The sequence below is a fragment of the Tiliqua scincoides genome, chromosome 5 (genome assembly GCF_035046505.1).
Source record: "Tiliqua scincoides isolate rTilSci1 chromosome 5, rTilSci1.hap2, whole genome shotgun sequence".
Lineage (NCBI taxonomy): Eukaryota > Metazoa > Chordata > Lepidosauria > Squamata > Scincidae > Tiliqua > Tiliqua scincoides.
Genome location: NC_089825.1, coordinates 126288025 through 126309177, shown reverse-complemented (window position 1 = coordinate 126309177; position 21153 = coordinate 126288025). Strand labels below are relative to the sequence as shown.

The 21153-nt window shown below is 48.5% G+C and overlaps 2 protein-coding genes and 1 pseudogene across 2 annotated transcripts in view; all 3 read right to left on the bottom strand.

Moving 5' to 3' along the window:
- Positions 1-5888, bottom strand: part of POLR2A (RNA polymerase II subunit A) — a 31804-nt gene extending 25916 nt beyond the window's left edge. Inside the window, exons 1-3 of the mRNA XM_066628259.1 lie at positions 5600-5888; positions 2995-3127; positions 2744-2880 (exon numbers count right to left, since the gene is read on the bottom strand). Coding sequence (XP_066484356.1) covers positions 2744-2880; positions 2995-3127; positions 5600-5689 — 360 coding nt within the window. The 5' untranslated portion in view covers positions 5690-5888. The remainder of the gene's footprint in view (positions 1-2743; positions 2881-2994; positions 3128-5599) is intronic.
- An 8348-nt stretch (positions 5889-14236) lies between these two features.
- Positions 14237-14356, bottom strand: LOC136654764 (5S ribosomal RNA; annotated as a pseudogene).
- A 1274-nt stretch (positions 14357-15630) lies between these two features.
- LOC136652140 (solute carrier family 35 member G3-like) lies at positions 15631-16745 on the bottom strand. Its single transcript, XM_066629051.1, has one exon. It carries the CDS (start codon positions 16681-16683, stop codon positions 15640-15642), a length of 1044 nt encoding a protein of 347 aa, XP_066485148.1. The 5' UTR covers positions 16684-16745; the 3' UTR covers positions 15631-15639.
- Between the last annotated feature and the right edge of the window lie 4408 nt (positions 16746-21153).

The window sequence follows — 21153 nt, the reverse complement described above, 5'->3', positions numbered from 1 at the left end:
GGTATCATTGTCCTAACGTTCCAGGTGCCCAGCTTTAGGGCAGTAGTTTTCTGTTTTCTGTTGCATGGTGCAGAGTTGTCGATCCGCTTGTCGGTTTTCACCCTAAACCCCACGCACCCCATGAGGTTAACGGACCGTGGCGAGGCAACACCTTACTGGCTGGGGACTGCCCAGCTTAAGGCGGGCGGTAGCTGCCCAATGAGATGCAATGATCTCTCCCACCGTCGGAAGCAGCCCCTGGCGTCATGCTCTACGCCAATCGAGCAAAGACTTATAACCGGTAAACTGCTGCTTCCCGTGTTGTGCCGACGCCGTATGGCGAAGTTGGAGTGTCCTCTCCAGTGCGCGAAGCCTGGGTAAAGAAGGTATGGAGGATAGGCTGTTACCCATGCAGCAAATCCCCCCTCTCCACGTCGCTGGAATGGTCCAATGGAAAGGCAGAAGCCAATACGGTTGGTTCCAGCGGCGTCGCAGGAGTTGCCAGAACGTGACTGTGTTCAGCCATGAACTGCCTAAGGGACTCCGGCTCCTGATTTTGCCTCGAGGTTGACTCCTGAAGCCTTTTCCACAACTGGATGTAGCCACAAGGCAGTGGAGGTTTGAGGTCAGAGTTTCCTTCTCTTAGATGAGCTGCCTTCCTAGGCTGACGAGTCCCATCTACCCGGTAGGGACAAATCACCTCACTGGAAAACACCACCACTAAGCATTACTGTCCCTGTCCACCTGTTACTTTAAAGTACCTCATTGCTCAGTGTATTTATTTTCCTGGCTGCATGTCAACATTGACACAAATATAAGACATACAAATATGTACGTATGTACGTACATATGTATGTACGTACATATATACGTACATATGTATGTATTTATTTTCCTGGCTGCATGTCAACATTGACACAAATATAAGACATACAAATATGTACGTATGTATGTATATAATTATATTTTATTCACATGAACAAAGATCAGAATCCGATCACAAAGTCAACAGAATTTTTCATAGAAAGTTTGCCTTACTGTTCTATTCACCCTCGGTTTGTGTACATACACATTGCTTTGTCTCTCACTCGAGGGCTATAATTAATGAAACCATGTGAGAATATCCCAGAATTCATAGCTTTTATTTCTAGACAAGAAATACCAGAAAAAACAGATGTATTCTGGGAAGAGCACAACAGGGCCTTTACTCCAAATAAAATAGTGAATAGTCCAGCAACAGGGATACTACTCTAAAGAATTCATACTACTCCTCTCCTAGAGAAGACAGGAGTCCCACTGAGGGCCTTTTAAATAAAAAATTCCAATTTGCCTGTCTTCACAAATAGGTGAGTTCTATAAGGAAGACAGTAGGTCTTTTATGCACAAATGGATGCAATCAGAATGGATACCCATGGTGGGGCAAGGGAGAAAGAGGGCCTCATAACTGTATTTCAGTATTTTTCTCCTGTATTTTGTTTTAATGTACAGGTTGAGTCTCAGTATCTACAAGGGTTCCATTCCCAGAGCTCACTTGGATGGCAAAAATTGTGTTAAAGCAAATTCATTTAAAAAACAATGTCCCTTTGGCTCAGTGATTTAAAAACAGCCTTGCTGACCTTTGTAATGCACAACAAAGGAATAAGGCACACAATCAGTCTCTCTCTCTTTTATCTGGTGTGCTCCTTGGGGCATTTGGTGGGCCCCTGTGAGATACAGGAAGCTGGACTACATGGGCCTATGGCCTGATCCAGTGGGGCTGTTCTTATGTTCTCTCCAGGCTCTTAAAAAGGCTTCACTCTGAGGCAGAGACCTTTCCCTTCACAGACCCCTCCCTTCACCTGGAGAAAAAATGGAGGAGGTGATAATCACTTCCACTTAGCATTCTTTCACAAGCTCAGGGCTAAGGGAGGGGTCACTGGAATGGCCCCTGCAAATGAGAAGGAATGTGCTGATCCCAGGAAAAGAGGAAAAATGCACCCCTTTAAAATCAGTTTAAAAACTGAACCGTCGCTTAACAATAGCCTCTCACATTAACAAGGCTATTTCAAGAGTCCTTCCATGAAAAATCAGTGGATAATCAGGTTATACCTCATGGATAATTAGATTATACCTGTACTGTATATCTTTTTTTATATTTTTGTTATTGGCCTTATGCACGTTCTTAACAGGAAATGGTGGGTAAAATAAGTAAAATAAAAGTGATGACGAGACTTGACAAACCCAAGGACAGGCTTGCGACTCCCCACTCAACAGGTTGCCTGAGCAAAGATGGCTCCCAGGCAGCCAAGATCCAGAGTTATGGCTTGAAGGCACATGAGGCCACCTTGCTGAAACTAAGCAGGTCTGGACCCAGTCACTGCCTAGAAGGGAGACCACCTAGAAGGCCCAATGTGTTCCGCCTTAGGTTCTCTAACGGGGAAAAAAACCCAAGTCATACAGGCAGTCACTGACTTACACCTGGTTCATTCCAGACATTTGTCCAGAAGTCAAAACCAACTTAAGTCAGAACAGCGCTATTGCACCTGCATGAAAGCAAAAGACCGGACAGGCGGCACCTGTGCAAAAACACCAATGTAGATGTCTTAAGTCAGGGACTACTTGTAGTTGTAAAACACAAAATAAATAAGCAAGAAATCATTTGTAAGCTTGGAAAGAGATTTCTTCTTCTCTTAAGCTGCTGACATGCCACAAAAAATGGGTAAAAAACCTTAGCCAGTTATCTGAACTCATTTTATGGTTGCAGATTAGCCCCCCCTTTACTCACAGAGTCAACCAGCAGTTTGGAGCAGAAGAAGCAAACGCAGCGGAGAACCTTCATGGTTTTGCCCAAAAAGCCCACATGGAAGACTGGCTTGGCCAGCTCAATGTGTCCAAAGTGGCCAGGACATTCTGTCATATTGCCTGTCAAAGGAAAGGGAGAGAAGACTCCATCAGGTTCAACTCTCCAATAACACCTGTATGAATGGGGTTCTGTGATAGGTTACCCCCAACCTCTATTCTGGTCAAAGCACCCACCTGCACAGGTCTGGCACCTCCCTGTCCGCTCAATGACACCCTGTCGAGGATCCATTAAACCGCCCAACTTGGGGCGACCGCCTTCTGTAGTCTCAGGGTATTTGATTCCGCCTTCTGTCACAGACATTCGTTTCTAAATTAGAAGAAAAACAAAATCAGCTTGAAAACACGATTAGCGATCTTCCTAAAGAAAGCCAATAACAAAGGCGTCGTCCTCTAGAAACCAAGACACCTTGGGAGGTGTGTGTCTACTGTTTATCGCCATCTACATGCATGGTGCACAAAACAGTCCAGAATTTGAAACTTCCCAAGAAGCCCTCTAAAAGACAAATTCTAGTTATTAGAAAAATAAGCATTGAACACCAGTTAAACTACCAATGTGTTTTTTAATTCAAGAATAAATTCAATGCAGAAATGAAACAGGTTCTTGAAATTTACAACGTGGCCCTTCTGCCACTCACAACATTATTAAGCAAGGAGTCACTTCCATTGGAAAATCACAAGCAAACCAAGAAGTGACTGGCGAACACTGCCAGGTACTGGAAGATCTGTATCACAGACTTTCTACCTGCACAGAAAAGAGCTCTAAGTAAGGGAGAAGAGGGCCCGTTACAAATGCAAGGATTGTGAGGCTGTTTTAAACAAGGAAAGGGCGGAAACCAGCTCAAATGAAAGCCACATATTGTAATTTTGGTATAAAATGCTCTGAATGAGAGTGTGTGTACACACACACACACACACACACTCATTCAGAACATATATATACGTATATATGTGTAACATATACACATATATTTTAACACATATGTTTACATATGAGTTGTTTTATATATTGAGTTGACATCTCCAGTCTCGGAAGACTATGGCCTCGTACGCTGAATTGTGGTTCTGGAACAGCGCATACTTGGCTGAAAAGGCTGATTCGGGAGTGACAATCCCTTCCACACTCAGAGCGAATGTAGTCGCTGTAATATAATTCACAAGTGGTGGCAGCATCCTTCAGAACCATGTAAACTCCATGACAATCCCTTAAAAACACTCAGTACAAACATGAAGCCCCAAAATAAAATTATGGGGATACAACTCACAGTGCACCCCTTTGCAAAAAAGAAAAGAAAGGTAATTAGACATACACAAAGTACCAACAGAGGCACTGTGGAGGCAGCCATCAAACGTATGCCACAATAACCAACAGCAGAGGTACTCTAACAGTCCGAGCTACAGGTATCAAGGTACTTTATTATTTGGGGAGGAGGGCAAAATGTCTTGCCCCTCTCATTAAAAAATAAAACTGGGATCATTACATCACTAGCATCACTACTTTAAAAACTGAGGAAACCTCAAACACACACTTTATTTTTGCATTAACTTACATAAGTACACAAAAACATAAGACCACCCCTGCTAGATCAGACCAAAGGCCCATTACTCCAGCTTCCTGTATCCTACAGAAGCCTGCCAAATGCCTCAGTGAGCACACAAGACAGAGACCTGCAACCTGGGGCACTTCCTTGCACCTGGCCTTCTGAGGTAGCCTACTCCTAAAACCAGGAGGTTGCACATAGTGGCTTGTAGCTTGTGACGGACTTGTCCTTCAGAAATATGCCAAAAACCCTTTTAAAGGCGTCTAGGCCAGACACCACGACCACATCCTGTGGCAAGGAGTTCCACAGACTAATGGATAAATACAAATTTTCTTTTGTCTGTTGTGCCTATCCTTCATATTGACCAAAAAACTAATCTCAGAGTGTACATAACCATCATGGCTTGTCACCTGCAATGAAGTTTCCCTCCATTAATCTGTCCAACCTTTTCTAAAAGCATCTAAGCCAGACACCATCACTGCACCCTGTGGCAGGGAATTCCACAGGATCACACACTGGATAAAGAAATATTTCTTTTTGTCTATTCTAACGCGCCGGACAGTCAATCTGAGTAGATGTCCTCTCATCCTGGTGTTGTGTCAGAGGGAAAAGAATAATGCTCTGTTCACCTCCATGAATAATGAATAAATCTAATCGTGTTCCAAAATCAGGAGGTTGCACATATCCATCATGGCTAGTAACCTGTGTCCAATCCTCCTTTAAAGGGATCCAGACCAGATGGCATCACCACATCTTGCAGCAAGGAGTTCCAGAGACTAACTAAATGCTGGGTAAAGAAATATTTCCTTTCCACAGGGATCCTTTCGCAAAGGGTTCCACAGACACTCAGCTTGAGTGGCTGTCCCCCTGTTCTGGTGTTGTGTGAGAGAGAAAGAGCCTCACTCTATCACCATACGCTGTGGCAAGGGGTTCCACAGACACTCAGATTGACTGGCTGCCGTGTTATGTGGGAGGGAAAGAACCTCCCTTAATCCAACCTGTCACCATATCCCGTGGCAAGGAGTTCCACAGGCACTCAGCTTGAGTGGCTGTCATGTTGCGTGGGGGAAAAGAGCCTCCCTTGATCGACTGTCGCCACGTCCTGCGGCGGGGAGTTCCACAGACACGCGGCTTCAGAGGCTGCCCCGCCCGGGGCGGAGCGAGAGAGCCTCCCTCTGCCCACTCGCAGGCAGCGCCCCTCCCTGCACTGCCCGCCCCGCCCGCAGGCGCCGGGCACCCACCATCTCGTCCGGGCTGAGAACGCCGAACTGCACGCGCTTGATGGTGCGCAGCGGGCACGCGCTGTCCCCGGAGGGCGCCCCCCCGTGCATCTCGCTCGGGCTTTCTCCTCCTTGCGGTCACGTGACGCGGGCGCAGCGCCGCCGCCTCAGTCAGCAGGAGCGGCCGCCTCCCCCACTCGCGGCCCGCGCCGAGCCCAGGCCACTCGCGGAGCCCCGCCGCGCGACTGCGCTCACGCTGACCGCCGGGGCGCCGCCTGCCACACGCACAGCCGCCGGACGCGCCGCCGCTGCCTCCGCCCTCGCGCCCGCGACCACGTCCGGCCGCCTCTTCCCTCCCTCCTATCCTCTCCCTCCGCGCTCCCTGGCGCTACTGAGCTAGCCGCCCTCAGCCACCGCTTTATATCGACTCGCCCCCCTGCACGGGGCTCCAGGGGCAGAACCACAAGGGCGGGGAGGGCGGGGCCGCGCACGCGCTCTCTCAAAGGGGCGGTGCGCTGGAAGGGGGGAGGAGACACAGTGCTGGAAATGGCGCCTGGGACGTGCCACTGCTGCAGTGAGGGGAGTCGTGTGTAGTACGCGGAGCTCGCCCGGCGCTTGAGCCGCGTCCATCACCTAAGAGCGCATCAATCGGCGCTGCCGAGCAGCCAAGGCAGAGGACGCGGGCCGTGCAGGGCGGGACGGGCCTCCGCCGACGTCCTGGATCCGTGTCCTGCGCTGCGTCCCCCCTCTGCGAATGGTACAGCCCTCGAGGAAGGCAAGTAGCGGCCGGCCTCCTCTAGGCGCCTCATTGACTATTCATCGAGGTAGAAGGGAGGGGGGAGCGAAGCCGCCTCCAGACGGGGGCGTGGCCAGCCGCTTTCCGAAGGCCGCCGGAATGTCCCGAGGAGTGCCGAGCGGCTGGGCGCGGGCTTCTCTCTTCGGAGCTGCTCCGAACGCCGACGGGGGCGGATGGAGCGCGGCGGGGGCGTGGCCTGCGAAGCCTCGGGCTCGCTTGCTGGCTTGAGCGGGCGGCTTCGCGCGGCTTCGCGGCTGCTCCTTCTAGGAGAGGGCGGTGCTTCGAGGCCTACCTCCGGAGCTCTGCGGAGCCTTCTCGAGGAGGGGCGGCCTCGGGGGTAGGAAGGACGGGCGGGCGGCCGTGCGGAGAAGGGACGGGCAGGAGCGCTCCCTGGGCTGGGGGGTGGCGTGGGTGGGGGCGGCTGTGCGGGGGCGCCGTGGGGGTCGGACTGGGCTGTCGTCGTGGGGGAGCGAACCCTCGAGCAGGGGGTGTGGGGAGGGGAGGCCCCCCATGGTGGTGGCTGGGGAGGCCCCGCGTTCGTGTGGGGGGAGATGGAGGGAAGTCTGGCTTGTGCAGCGTCCTGGGGGAGAGTCATAGCCAGCCTGTGGGGGGGGCGGGCTCTGGGGGTGGAGGGAAGGCCGCCTTCTGACCCACACCCTTTCTCTAGGGCTGGAGGCCTGCGATGGAGGTAGGATTTTCGGACTCAGGGCCGAATCCTAGGCATGTCTACTCAGAAGTCAGCTCCACTGAGTTCAGTGGGGCTTACTCCCAGGAAAGCGTGCGTAGGATTGCAGCATTAGGCCTTGTCTACTCACTTTGAACTTGGGGAGCAAAGAAATGGGGTGCAGTTGGTGCTGATGCCTAGGACGCTGCCTTAAACAGAGGCAGACCCTGGCCCAGGCTTCCCACAAGATTTTTTCCTTTGCCTTTTGTGGAGGTGCCAGGATTGAGCCCTCTGCGGGCAGAGTGTGCTTTGCCAGGGAGCTGAATCCACTTCCTCCAATATGGTGAATGTGATGATTAGAGGTTTGAAAAATGGGGAGGAATCCTGAGCATGAGGGGCACAGGAACCTTGGTATAGGAGAGTATGAGTTGGAGCTTAGGAGATCTGAGGAAAAGAAGTGAAGGACAGGATGGGAGAAGGCTGATTGGGGTTCAGAGTGTTTTGTAGGGGTGTGTGTGTAAGTACTGGAAGGTGAGAAGAAGGCTGGTGTGGTTTACAGTGGTAGACTGTGACCCATCAGACTGGCTTTAAATCCCTGCTCAGCAGTGAAGCTCACTGAGTGACTTTGGGCCAATCACAGTCTATCCTAGGCTACCTCACTTGTTTGTTGTTTAAATAAAATGCTGGGGGGAATTGATTAATTTCTTCAAATACCTTCTTAAAAGCCATCTTTTTTGTTTGGTTTTTGGTACCGTGCGACAGAGTGGTGGCCCATGGACTGGTGCCAGTCCTAACATTTTTTCCAAAGAGAAGGTGTGAGTGCAAAAGTAACCAGTGGCAAGAAACCTGCCTGTCCCCAGAGAAGTACTACTCAAAGTGGTGGCCTGTGGACCAGTGCCCATCTGTAAGCCATTGGTTGCTGATCCTAGGTGAATTTCCAGGAAAATACAGTAGTATTATGGCACAGATACTATATCTGTATGGTGCATGATATGGGGTGGAGGGGGCTGCTGGTTCACTACATCAGAGAATTTGAGAAGCACTGTTGGGCCACTAGCTCTGCTATCCTTTAAAATACACTTAAATAACGTATCCTTTGCCTGTTTATTCTGTCCACCTCCCTCTGTTGTCACCTTGTGTCAGTATCTGTTGTGTAATCCCATGGGAGTAGTGACCCGTCTTTATATTGTTTAAGCCTACCTGTGTAAACCGCCTTGAATAAAGTCAGAGGAGTAATTCAATGACTAGAAAAGGTGGTATATAAATACCCAGTTGTTATTATTATATAGTCTAGTAAAGCAGTAGAACAGCCAACAGATCTCAGGTGCAGGAGATAAGATACCAGCCACTGTTCCTGTAAGACACATAGCCATGTAGCTCCAAGCCAAGGTTCGCGCAGCTTGTCACCCCAGAGTTTTGGCAATATGCATGACATTAAAACACTAGGAGTCCAGAGATGTGCAAGCAAAAGAAGAGGTCCATGCACTGAGAGCACTGGTACATTGGAACCAATACATATGTAAAATGCCATTTATGTTCATGGTGATACATAATGAATAAATTTGGGAATATGAAGTGCAGGTTACATCAACACTACCCCAACCTTATGCAGTCTTAAACTGGAATAGTTTCCCTAATACCATTCTTGTCATTGTAGATGCAGGTTAGAACAGGGGTGTCAAACATAAGGCTGGATGTGGCCCCTGGAAGCTTTTTATCCTGCCCTCAGGCTCTCAGCTGCTGAGCAGTGCAGAGGTGTTACTGCTAAAAGGGCAGCCCCACGAAAATTGGGCTGTTCCATATCTTGAAATATGATAAATATTTGTGTGTTTTCTCTTCTGTCATTTGTAGTTAATGAATTCCTAAGTGAGAAAATGTGCTTATTTTTGGTTATGAGTTATTTAATGACATCACTTTCTGCCTAACAACATCACTTCCGTCCCTCAGCAGGCATCATAAATGCCATTCGGCCCTCCGTATGAAATGAGTTTGACACCCCCTGGGTTAGAAGAATCTTCACTTGAGTCATAAACCTGTATTAAAAAGACGGAAAGAAACTTTTCCCCCTCTCTCTTCAATATTATTCTGTAGTCACTCTTAATACATTGGAGCAGTTAAAAGATGTTGCTCTAGTCTGGTTGCCCTGAGCATGTTGTCCAGGACAGAACAAACATAAACTGAAGCAAGGAGGCTAGGGTTTGGGGGGCGGGGGTCAGTGGTCTGGTTTTGACTGCATAGGAGCTGTATCTTATGCTAGTAACTTGAGGAGGGAGCTGGAATCAGAGAGCACTCTGTTGGATGGGGAGTTTACTCAAGAGTTGAAATTGGAATTTGGAACTGTTTTTGGTAGATGGAATTGTGATCAGTTAGGTGAGGAAGTGTGGCTGTGGTGGGGGAGGATGTTGGGGGGGCAAGGAATTGCTGAAAATCAGTGGAGTCTTCAGGTTTGTTGTACCTGCTGTTGCTCGCTAGGTGGCACAAGTACACCGTTGAGCCGGTATTCTGTCCTGCTTTCGGCCATTCCAGCTATACTGGGATGCCAGCCAGCAAGGCTGGTGCTGGAAATGGCTGCGAGGCCTGGGCCTACCAGACGGCATTGGGCTTCTGCCCCTCTCCAGCAATGCAGGTGGCTCAGTCTACTTCAAACTCCCTTGACAGCTTCTCCAGAAGCTCTTCCAGGCTACTGAGAACCACAAGTGGTGCCGTGTATTATTGCTAGTTGCTGTGTGGGGTGAGGAGTTAGATTTGGGGGAGGAGAATCTGCAAAAGGGGAGCCAAATATGCAGTCAGATGTGGATTGAAGGCTGGGGCAGTCGATCAAAGAAGTGGAAATTTTGATGGGAAACTCCAAGGATAGGCTGATTGAAAAGGAGCAAAAGTAGTATATATGTTTGGAACCCAGTGCAACTTCAAAGTTTGCATAATGTAAAAGAAATCCTTAATTGGGAGTGATGTGTGTTTGTGTGGGAAATGGCGATAGGGACAGTTCAGAAGACAGCTGTAAACCAATGTGAGGTCAGAGTGATTGAATTCTAGTCCCTGATATTCACCCTAGTTCCCCCTTCCCCCCCCCACACCAGATCGCATAGAAACAGGTTGTATTAGGAGAGAAAGCATCCAGTGTCCCTTTACCTAATATTCAAACCTGAGTTTCTAGAGTCATTTGAGGCAATGCACAGAAAGACCCCACCTCTTCCCCTTTCAGCAAGATTTGTCATGTGAAATCTGATTCTTCCTGATTTGGGCTCATAAATACAAATGCCATCTGGCTGCCGTGGTTGTCTGCTGCCTTAAAGTGTTTCTGATCACATTTGCATTTTAATGAGCTACTAAGAAGCGGTGCTTGGAGTGCAAGAGCAGCCTTATGGGGCTCCTGCCCTGTCAATCTGATCACTAAATCTGTGTTATAATCAAATATGAATAAATGGTCTTGCTACACTGATTTAAGTCCCTTGCATTGTTTTTCTGTCAGGGGATGGGGATGTTTCCCTCAAGACACTATTTATTGCTGCTCTAGTCCTGGGTGGAGAAAACACTGAGGCTGTGAAAGACCTGGAACATGGAAGGCAAATGGAAACCTTCAGATTCTCTGTGTGTTTTCAGATCTTGCATCTTTGAGTTGCTGAGTCATGACTCTGGAATTTGGAAATGTCAGCACTTGTGGTCAGCTCAGCTGGTAAAAGGGGACTGTTTACAATACTCAGAGAGCCAGGGATTGTCTCTTAAAGCTGCATAAGACCAGTGTGTTACATGCTCCTTCCCCCTTCAAGCCTGTGTAAATGTGGTGTGCAGTTCCCATGAAACAAAAGATCAGGGACACTCCATGGACCACCCCTCCTTTACCATGCTGTAGGAAGGGCTGTATTGTGAAGTGTGTGGGAATCCTCTTAGAGCTCAATCCTGTCTACCCAGAAGTAAATTCCATTGAGTTTGCTGCTTATTCCTGGAAAGTGTGTGTAGGATTGCAGGCTTTGCCCAGCATCTGAAGCACTCCAAGTTTGGTGTTTCATAGTAGCCTAAAGCATTACTTGGAAGTCCATGCTTCAGATCTCATCTCTACCAGGAACCTTGGCCAAGCCTTTATTGCTCTGCCTTGGTTCCTTCCTATAATACAGAGATATGATAAGATTGCAAGGATGGCTAAGATAATACAGGTGAATACTCATTTAGCATTGTCTTACTAAGTGCTGGAGGCTTGTCTTCCACCTTTGTGAAATATGCTTTGTGCTAAGTAGGAGCTGTTCATGAGGTGCTGAGGAATGGAGTGGCCACATTTGCAATGCTGAAACAGCAACACTACCTTAAAGGGTCAGATGAGTATGACCTGTGCATCAGAACAGGGCAGAAGGGTGGGGGTGGGGGTCATGCAGTGAAATTAGTCTGCAGTAGATTAGGTGTAGATGGGAGAGAGGATTACTTCACATAACAAAGGCAACTGACCCCCACCCCAGTCCTGCTTCAGCTGGGCTGTCTTCTCCATCTAAAACTGACTGCCCTGGAGACCACCAGGGAAGGCAGGTGAAAACATCCTGCCTGCATCAAACTGGGGTGGGGGTCATTTGGTTTTTCTTTGCCCAGAGTGGAAGGGTAACCTACCAATTGCATCTCATCTACGCTTTGAGCGCTCTGATTGAACTATACTAAGTACATAATTTATGGAATTTGTTTAAAAAGATTGGATAAACTCATGGAGGAGCAGACTCCTGGTGGCTCATAGCCATAATAACAGAAAGAACCTCCATGTTTAGAGACAGTAATCTTGGGCCACAAAACCAAGAAAGGCCTGTTTTCCTGCCCTGTTCGTTGTGTTTCCTGTTGGCATCTGACTGGCCACTGCTGGGGGTAGAATGCTGCACTTGGTGGGCCTTCACTGTGAGCAGTAGGCTGCACTCACACCTTTGACAGCTGAATCTATTTTGGGGCTTGTCAGCCAGGCCAGGTTGTGGCTGTTGACATGCTTCTCTGGATCCATCTGGCTCTAGGCCTCTGACCAGTGGTTTTCATGTGTCTTGGGCAAAGGATTCTCCTAGCTAGGCTTCCTGAGATCTTTTAAAGTAGAGAGATTTTTTTTCAAAAGCCTATCTAAAGATCCTGGATTTAAAGCACCAAACATTTGGAGTAGGAGAGAAGGCTGCTGAAACATTAAGAGCAACAGTGAAGAAACCAGAGACATAAGAAAGGATAAGGTGATTTAAGAGACTGCTGGTTCATTTCAGAAGTGGATTAAAACCTCAACTCAGAGTGTGATCAAAAGGCTGTTGAGGGATGAGAGACACGCATATGATAGTCCACCCACTGCTTGTCTGAATGCTTGCAGGATGCTGAAGGGAAAAGTGTGTTGTGAACTCTCTGGGTCGCTGCTGGCTGTGCAGGCTGGTCACCCTTCCTGTTTGGTGGGGTCCACAGTCAGCCAGCAAAACCACCAGAGGGCAGGATGATGGCAGGCACAGCCCAACCCTTTTGCACAAAGCTTTCTGCTTCTGCAGTTTGGAACTTGCCTTAACAGAGCAAAGGCAGTGCCTGCTGTGAGGCCAGGTGAAACTGCTGTTTGTGGGGCTCTGTGTGTGTGGGAAGCTTATGGAAATGCTACTGAAAAGCAAGTCCTGGGGGAAAAAATCTCCCGGATTGTTTTGTCCCTGCCAACTCTGCTGATGGAGGTTCTGCCTCTTGTACCCTTGCACTTTCCTGTTTCTGACTTTTGAAAAAGCGCACTGAACAAAAGGAAAATGCCCAGCAGAGAGAACTGGGACGGTGAATGCATTGCATACGTGTGGTCCCTCATGAGCCAGGTGACCCTGCCTGGAAGGGGATGGGGCAGTGACAGGAAAAAGACAAAAAGAAGGGGGGGGGAGAGATCAACTCTGTCTGATGGCAGTTAGCTTGGATGTTGGCCTTCTGTGCATTTTTCTACTTTAAATATTAGGGAATATCTCTCTTAAAAACAAGGTCAAGTGGGGGGGAGAGGGGTACCCTTTACTGGAGGTCCTGGGTGAGGTGCTGTCTCAGGCTACAAACTGAGTGGATGTGAGGGCGATCTGACTGACACCTGTCATCCCATTGATCACCAGGGTTGATTCGGCTGATCTGGCTGGCTAGGCGGGTGTCCCCTTCCTCCCTCACCGCTTCATGTGCATCCCTCCTGAAGCCGCACACTGGGTGGAAGAGAATGACCATCCCACTATACTGAGTGGAGGAAAAAAGGTTAAATTATAGAACATGCTTGAGGAATCTATGGAAGCATTTCTCTGTTCCTATTTTTGGGTTTTATCGTTTTTTTCTCTCCTGCATGCTGCCTTGAGTGTTCCATTTAGTTGGAGAGAGAGGTGGAATAAAAACAATTACCTTCTGTTTAAAATGTTGTCCAGATCTTATGAAATTGGCTGGACCTGGTCAAAAGCAGTGCGAGAGCAGAACAAAAAACTGCTGCACAGTGAGCTGCTGGCGCAGGTCCTTCCCTAGAATTTGTGCAGCAGTTAAGCTAGGACTGTACTGTGATAGAGACTGGTGCACTCTTCTGTGACATGCTGTGGCAGAACTACCACTCCCGGAGTCCCTTACGCAAAGGCAGGAATGGGGGCAAAGCACTATAATAATCTGGGGCACTGATCCTAGTGCTGATGTGTCACCCATGCATCTGGTGACTATAAATGCACATCTGGGCAGCCGGAAGCATAAGGATGTTAAGCAAGGTGCTAAAAAAGCTCAAGGGCAGAAGTCAATCCCCCAGTTTTTCAAAGTGGAGAAGGCCTTTCTGCAGTGTGGCTCCAGTAATTGTGGTTGGCTTACTATCCAGCCCAACAAAAAGTTCTGGCAAACTCAAAAGCTTGTTTGGGGTTTTGTGTCTTTGGTTTGTCCTAATAAAGGTATTACCAGAATGTGTCTGATATTTTTGACTTTTTCTGCCGTTGAGGTATGTGGTGCTGCCTCCATGGAAGGGTGACCTTGTCTTGCATTCCATCCCTTCCCCAAGTTGCTGTCTTATATGAATGGTTGGCAACCTTCAGTCTTGAAAGACTATGGTATAAGCCTACAGCACCCGGTATTCCCTGGCGGTCTCCCATCCAAGTACTAACCAGGCCTGACCCTGCTTAGCTTCCGAGATCATGGTATAAGCCTACAGCACCTGGTATTCCCAAGCGGTCTCCCATCCAAGTACTAACCAGGCCTGACCCTGCTTAGCTTCTAAGATCATGGTATAAGCCTACAGCACCCGGTATTCCCTGGCGGTCTCCCATCCAAGTACTAACCAGGCCTGACCCTGCTTAGCTTCCAAGATCAGACGAGATTGGGCATGTGCAGGGTAACAGTTGCTATAATTTCTTTATTTTCAGCTCTTAAAAAATTATTTAGTGTACTGCTCATTCCCTTCTTCCTCACTGAAAGGATCTAATTCTGCCTCTAACTCTCCCTCCCATTAGTGAGTGGCTAGTGGTGTGGCTGTATGCACAGGCATGGAAGGGTTGTTTGCTGTGGAGGGAATGAGCATCCCAGCAGGAGCTGAACCATAGCTCAGCTATGTTCCCTGGGCCTGATTCTGTATAAGGGAGTTTTGTATGAACCACAGGCAGAATGAGGGCTTGGCTGTTCCTTCTCCTCTCCCTCCCCCCATGGCAGCTTGTAGGGAAGTATTTTGCGCTTGTTGTCTTCCTTAATTGATAAAGTGAAAAACAGAACTCCTAATTAATCTAGAGTACAAACATCATCTATGCAAATATCTTTGCATTCTGTAATGTGATCCAAATCCAGAATGCCGATTTGCCTCCTGTGTAAACACAGGATTCCAGTTTTTGTCCAAATTGTTGGCAGACAGTCATTTGCACCCAGATCCCTTCCCTCTCAAGAGCTCTTTTTGGAAACAGAAGGTCGTCGAGTGTGTTGGAGCTGTTCCTGTTGGGATTCTTGCTTTTTTGTTGTGTTCCATTGCTTTTTGCTCTGACTAAACTCAGTTTTCATCTCTCTTCAGTAGCTTCCCCTCCCTGCCAGGTAAACACAAAACAAAAACCAATCCCAGCATGTTAAGGTCTGTCTCCTGGCTGTATTCATGCAAAACTGGAGAGCATCCACCTTCTATGCCAAGGGGTTTCTCTCTGGCTTTCCCTGACAAAAATTGTTCCTGTGGCAGCTCTAATATCATTATTTGCCATTGCAAGAAGGCCCTCAGGTGTCAAACACACACACACAATACAGTTGTCCTCCCTTCCACTCTGGTGCTGCAGCTGGATTGAGGAAGGCAGGTTTAACTGTGGCCACTGTGGGGGATATGCAGCCTGAGATCTGTGAATCGGTCCTTGGAGAGGTGAATTAGCCTGAAAATTAAGATGGTGTCCAAGACTTGATTGCTGCAAGTAGATGTCTGAAAGATTGCACCATCCTGCATGTCACTCACTGGGAGTCTCCAGGTTTCCTTGTCCTGTGCTCCACCAACCCTAAGAACGGGGTGGGCCTAATAAGCTTCAGGCTGGACTGTCCTCTGTGGATGGGAATCTGCATTTCTTCTGCTACCTGTCCCTCCCTTCTGGTTTATCTGGGAGTGTGTATATCTGTCTTGCTCCTGCTCCTCCCAGCCAGGCTTCTTGATGATTTAGCCCCACCTAGAACCAGTCAGATCATGCCATCATCATCCTCAGTCGCATCACAGCTGATATTTTGTGCAGTAATTATGACAATGCTTCCTAGGATGACCCCGGCTCCCATGATGTCAAAGGGTGTAACGGCTTCACGCAAGACGTAGTACTGGACGGCCAGAGTAACCACTACCTCAGAGTGTAAGACAGCGCAGACGAGGGCTGGGTGTGCCTTAGTCACAGCATAACTAGCACACAAAAAGGACACCAAAGCCAGAAAGCTGATGGCCACTACACAAGTCCAGGTTAGGGGGTCCAGGGGCATGACTGGATCCTGCAGGAGGAACATCACTGGGGAGCACACGAGGCTCCCAACCACACCAAACATGAAAGCGACAGTCACTAGCTTGCCTGAGAAGTCCAGTGCCCTGAAGATCACCAGGCCCAACGCCAGTGCCATCCCTCCCAGGCAAGCCAGGACGTACCCAAAGGTGTCATAGAGCTGGGTGCTCTTGTCCAGGTTGAGCAGGTCTGGGACCACCATGATGAGCAGGCCCAGGGTGCTCCCCACTAGCCCAAACCAATCATAGCCCGTCAAGCGGTTCTTCTCGATGCACAAAGCGAGCAAGACGGAGCAGATGGTGGAGGAGCCCTTGCGGACGGTGGCCGCGTTTCCACTGGGCACAACCATGAAAGAGCTGTAGGCACAGCCGATGGAGATGACGTTGACAGAGGCGTGCAGCAGGACACGCTGGCGGACCTCGGGAGGCCCAAAGAAGGGCGCTTTCTGCCAGCGGAGGTGGCAGATGAAGAGCAGGTGAAGCACACATCGGAACAAGAGGATCTCCAGCGAGGGGATGCCCGAGGCCTCGTTGGCCATGCGTGTGAACGGGGCCACAAAGCCAGCTGGCACCCCGCCTCCAAGGAGAGCCACCAGGAGTCCCTTCATGCTCTCTGACAGGCGGTAGCGGGTCCAGGCTGGCCGACGGGGAGGTGGTGAAGGGGAGCAGGGAGGAGGGAAGCGCAGGAGGTCTGCCACCGTCCACGTCGCTTTAGCAGGAGGTCTGGGATCTGATGCCATTGGAGAGCCTTTTGGGGCCCGAGGTGAAGGTCAGCAGAAATAGATTCTAGGCACCAAGTGGGATCCTGCCACAACCTGTGGGAGAGGGGAGAGAGAGATGGGTCAGAGGCCACCACTGGTTGGATTCATCTCAGTCACACACACTCACTGACTCCGCAGCGGCCTTGGGTGAGCCGAACCCTCTGCTTCAGTTCCTCCTTGGGTGAAAGGGCAGTGCAATTCGGGGTTGTGAAACTGAACATCCTGCTACACAAATGAAAGATTCATGTATCCTTTGCTGTCTAAAAAGCACATCACAGAGCATTTCTGCATGGAAGGGAGCCGAACCCAGCCAGCCTGCAGAATGCCTGCTGCTGAAGCATCTGCGTTCTACTTCGAGACCTGGAGTGGTGACACAGCAGAGCAAACTAGTCTTGCCTCCTTGCTGCTGAAAAGCCCCTTCCTCTGCCCTCTGAGATCTTGGCAGGCATTGCCCACTTTGAAGGCAGAGAAATTTGACAGTGGAGGGCAGTTTGGTTTTTTTTGGGGGGGGGGGGGTGTCACAAAAATGAATCCCAGGATCCTAAGGCTGCTGAACCCTCCTGCGTGTTGGGCTCACATCCTGTTACATTCCCGTCCGTGACAGTCGCTCACCCCCATTCCATAACACTTCAGCCTCCGACGGCCTCCTGGTCCCTCCGATGTCTGCCCTTTTCTCTCTTGCTCGCCCCTATTCCTGGAATTGTCTTCTGGAACCCCTGAACAAGGCTGCCTCTTTTCACTTCTGTCCACCTTAAAATTCACCTTCCCCAAAAGCCTTTGGTCCAACTCCTCTTAAGCCACTCCACCTACTGCAACAAAGTTTGCATAAACTTAAATATGAGTAATTGAAATAGCTTCAAGTTCTTCCCTGCCTCCCCTACCTCAAGTTCCCTTCCTTCTCTCTGTTCTGGTCATCCTGTCTAGATCGTAAGCCCCTCAGGGCAGGGACCTGGGCTGTTATAGAAACTGCTACATACGCTGATGGTGCTATATAGTGTCAAGGCTTGTATGAAGAGGTGGGACCACACAATCTGTCCATTCACTCACCCCCTGCCCCATCCCACCTGCTGTTCCTTTGTCTTATCCAGTTCCTTTGTTTCCATCACCAGCCACCATCATTAGTATGGATCAGACCCCCCCCCCCCAAAAAGGCTTTCATTCTCTATCCAGCTGTTCTTTTTGAAATGAATAAATGAGGACTAGGTGCTTGGTCAGGAGGCCCAGGCCTGGTCAGTGGCGTGATCTTGGGCATACCAACCTTGCAGGGTTGTGGTGAGGATTAAATGGGGGCTGATGGCAATCCTGTATGGAGCCTTTTGCTCCTTGGAGGGGGAGTGTTATATATATTGGGACCAGGGGCTACTTAGTTACTTGATTTTCTCTGTAAACCACTTTGAACTTTTTTTGTTGAAAAGCGGTATAATAGTAGTAATAATTTTCAGATAGGTTTCATTTAATAGGCAGTTATGTTGAGACTGCTCTTCTATTGTATCTGTCAGTTTTACATACTGTGAGTGTTACTCAGAATACTAGGTTATGAACCTGACCCTTGTGTATGTCTGGGACCATCCTTGAGTGGCTTGTAAGATTTCCAGCTAATTTCTTTACAATTGGCAATGAATGTTATTTAAACAAATGAATGCATGGTGCAATTTTTCATCTCATTTTGTCTGCACAGCAACCCCACAACAGTGTTAACAGTAGAAGACAGAGGCTTAAAGAAACCAAGCTCTGTGTGTGCCAGGACCCAGATTTGGGCTCAGAGAATCTGGATTCAGAGTCAAGATTAGCCTCCCCAAAGCCATCCTACACAAACCCTTATTCTAGTGTTTGTTGATGTCAGCACCTGTGTTCCACACTCAGTTCTAGAAGGTTCTAGTGGATTAGGAGAGGAGCCAAGAAAGACTAGGAGGAGGAGGAAAAGTTCCTGAAATCTTCTGTCCACAACTAAGGCAGACAGAGGGAGAGGTGAACCCCAAAACACCAACTCAGAGCCCACTTGTTTCACTCACCTCTAAAGCAAGCCTCCAGGCAGCCTGGTCTGGTCCACAGGCCTGCAGGAAATTGTGATGTCATTGTGTATTCATAGATCTCTGTGACATCATCTCTCCTCTGAGGGGGCCCTTCCCTCTGCTGGGCTCACTTGCCAGTGGTTGAAATGAGACAATCCCATGGGTGGGGGCATGCAAAGGAAGCGCTTTGGGGTGATGATGGCAGGACAACTCAGGGTCCTTTGTTTTTTCTCACCACTGCCATTTTCTTTTAACTATGCATAGAGTTAAAACAAATTTGGAGGGAGAAATTCTCAAGTAAATTTTCCTTGTGTAGTGTGATGCATAATTTTTTTTTATTTCCCCAGGTATTTAGAAGATAATTTAATGCTATGTTTATTGAGGATCTTTAAAAAAAATTTTATTTTTTATTTTTGATATGCAGGTGCTTGTAATTAAATGCTGCTTCTATCTACCATGATATTTTAAATATATATTTGGCTCTTTTTTAGAACATGGTTTATAAACTGTAATTTATTTTATTGAAATGTTGTAAATTTTGACTGAAAAGCAACCTGAAAAAAATAAAGAACAATTTAAAAATAAATAGTAAATAATTTGCTTGCACAATTTTTAATTTGTTTTTCTGATTAAAAAAAAAAAGTTCAACAAAAGCTGGTGTTTGGACATGGAAATTTTTAGAACAGTGTGTACAGTACCAGCAGTTTAATATTAATATATTTATGTTTTTAATTTATATTGTAATATATTAATATAGCACCATAAATGTGCCTGGTGCTATACATAGAGTGAAAAGACAGATCTCTGTCTGAGGAGCTTATGGTCTGGATTGGGGGTGTCAAACCTAAGGATACAGCCTGCAGAAGCATTTCTCTGATCCCTGTTATAATTGGGCTCTCGAAGAGTCACTTTTTCAGCAGTGCTGCTTCTGCCAAGGAGGACTTCAAAGGCAAGGAATGCTATGGGGAAGGGGCAAACCAAGAAGGGTGAGAGATGCAGCCAAGGTGCTGGAAAAGTCCAATTATCAAGCAGGCCACCCTTTTAGCAGTGTCACTTATGCTGAAGTGTAATGAAATCACTTCCTGCCTAATGACGTCTGTTCTGTGCTTCAGCAGGTGCCAGGAGTGCTATTTGGCCTACTATATGAAATGAATGACACCCCAGTCTAGATATTAACATAAGGCAGACAATTGAGGGAAGGGAGCAGGAGAAGCATACCTGATCCATATAGTTTCCTATATTTTAGGTCAGAGGACTAAAATGTCTGTTAAAGCCTTTCTCAATTAGATGGGATTTTATGGTCAAATCTGGAAAATCAAGACTTAAGGTTCTAACCTGCTCTCCCCAAAATAGCCCATTCAGGGCCCAGTCCTATCCAACTTTCCTGTACTGATGCAGCTGCAGCCCCACAGTAAGGGAACAAATGTTCCCTTGCCTTGGAGAAGCGCCCCATCTTAGGATGCAGCACATGTCCAGTTAGCATGACTACATCAGTGTTGAATAGGAACGTGCTAGAATCCCTAGCATGTATGCACTGCTGAAACAGAGACGCCTGCGTTGGCTCGGTCATGTCGTGAGAATGGATGATGGCCGGATCCCAAAGGATCTCCTCTATGGAGAACTCGTGCAAGGAAAGCGCCCTACAGGTAGACCACAGCTGCAATACAAGGACATCTGCAAGAGGGATCTGAAGGCCTTAGGAGTGGACCTCAACAGGTGGGAAACCCTGGCCTATGAGCGGCCTGCTTGGAGGCAGGCTGTGCAGCATGGCCTTTCCCAGTTTGAAGAGACACTTGGCCAACAGACTGAGGCAAAGAAGGAAGGCCCACAGCCATGGAGACAGACCAGGAACAGGCTGCACTTGCTCCCAGTATGGAAGGGATTGTCACTCCCGAATTGGCCTTTTCAGCCACACTAGATGCTGTTCCAGAACCACCTTTCAGAGCGCGATACCAGAGTCTTTCAAGACTGAAGGCTGCCAACAGCAATGTTGAATAGGATTGGGCTCTCACTTTTTGTTTGAGCCCAGTGGCAGTGATGTAGCTAGAGGGGTTGCAGAGCACTGAGTTTTGTAGGGAGCCTCATGCTATACCTCTACCCAGTGGAATGACCACAAATCAGTGCAGCACTCTGGGGTCTCCCTCCAACAATCTGTTAACAAATGTGCTGGCTGAGCACCCCTGAACGGCGCTTGGAACCAGCACAGGGCAGTGTAGTCCCAAAGCAGCATCCTCACCCTCAGGGCCTGGTCTCCAGGGATGTTCTGATGGCTTGTTGTGCGGCCTCCTCGCTGCCCTCCATTCCGAAGTGGGCGAAGTGGGTTCAGCCCTTGGCCTCCTCCCCACGTGAGTGACTCGATGTGGCATTGAAGAGCAGCAGACTGCCCAGCAAAGGACCCTCCCTGATGGCCAGCGGAGGCTGCCCACCTGCTACCCTC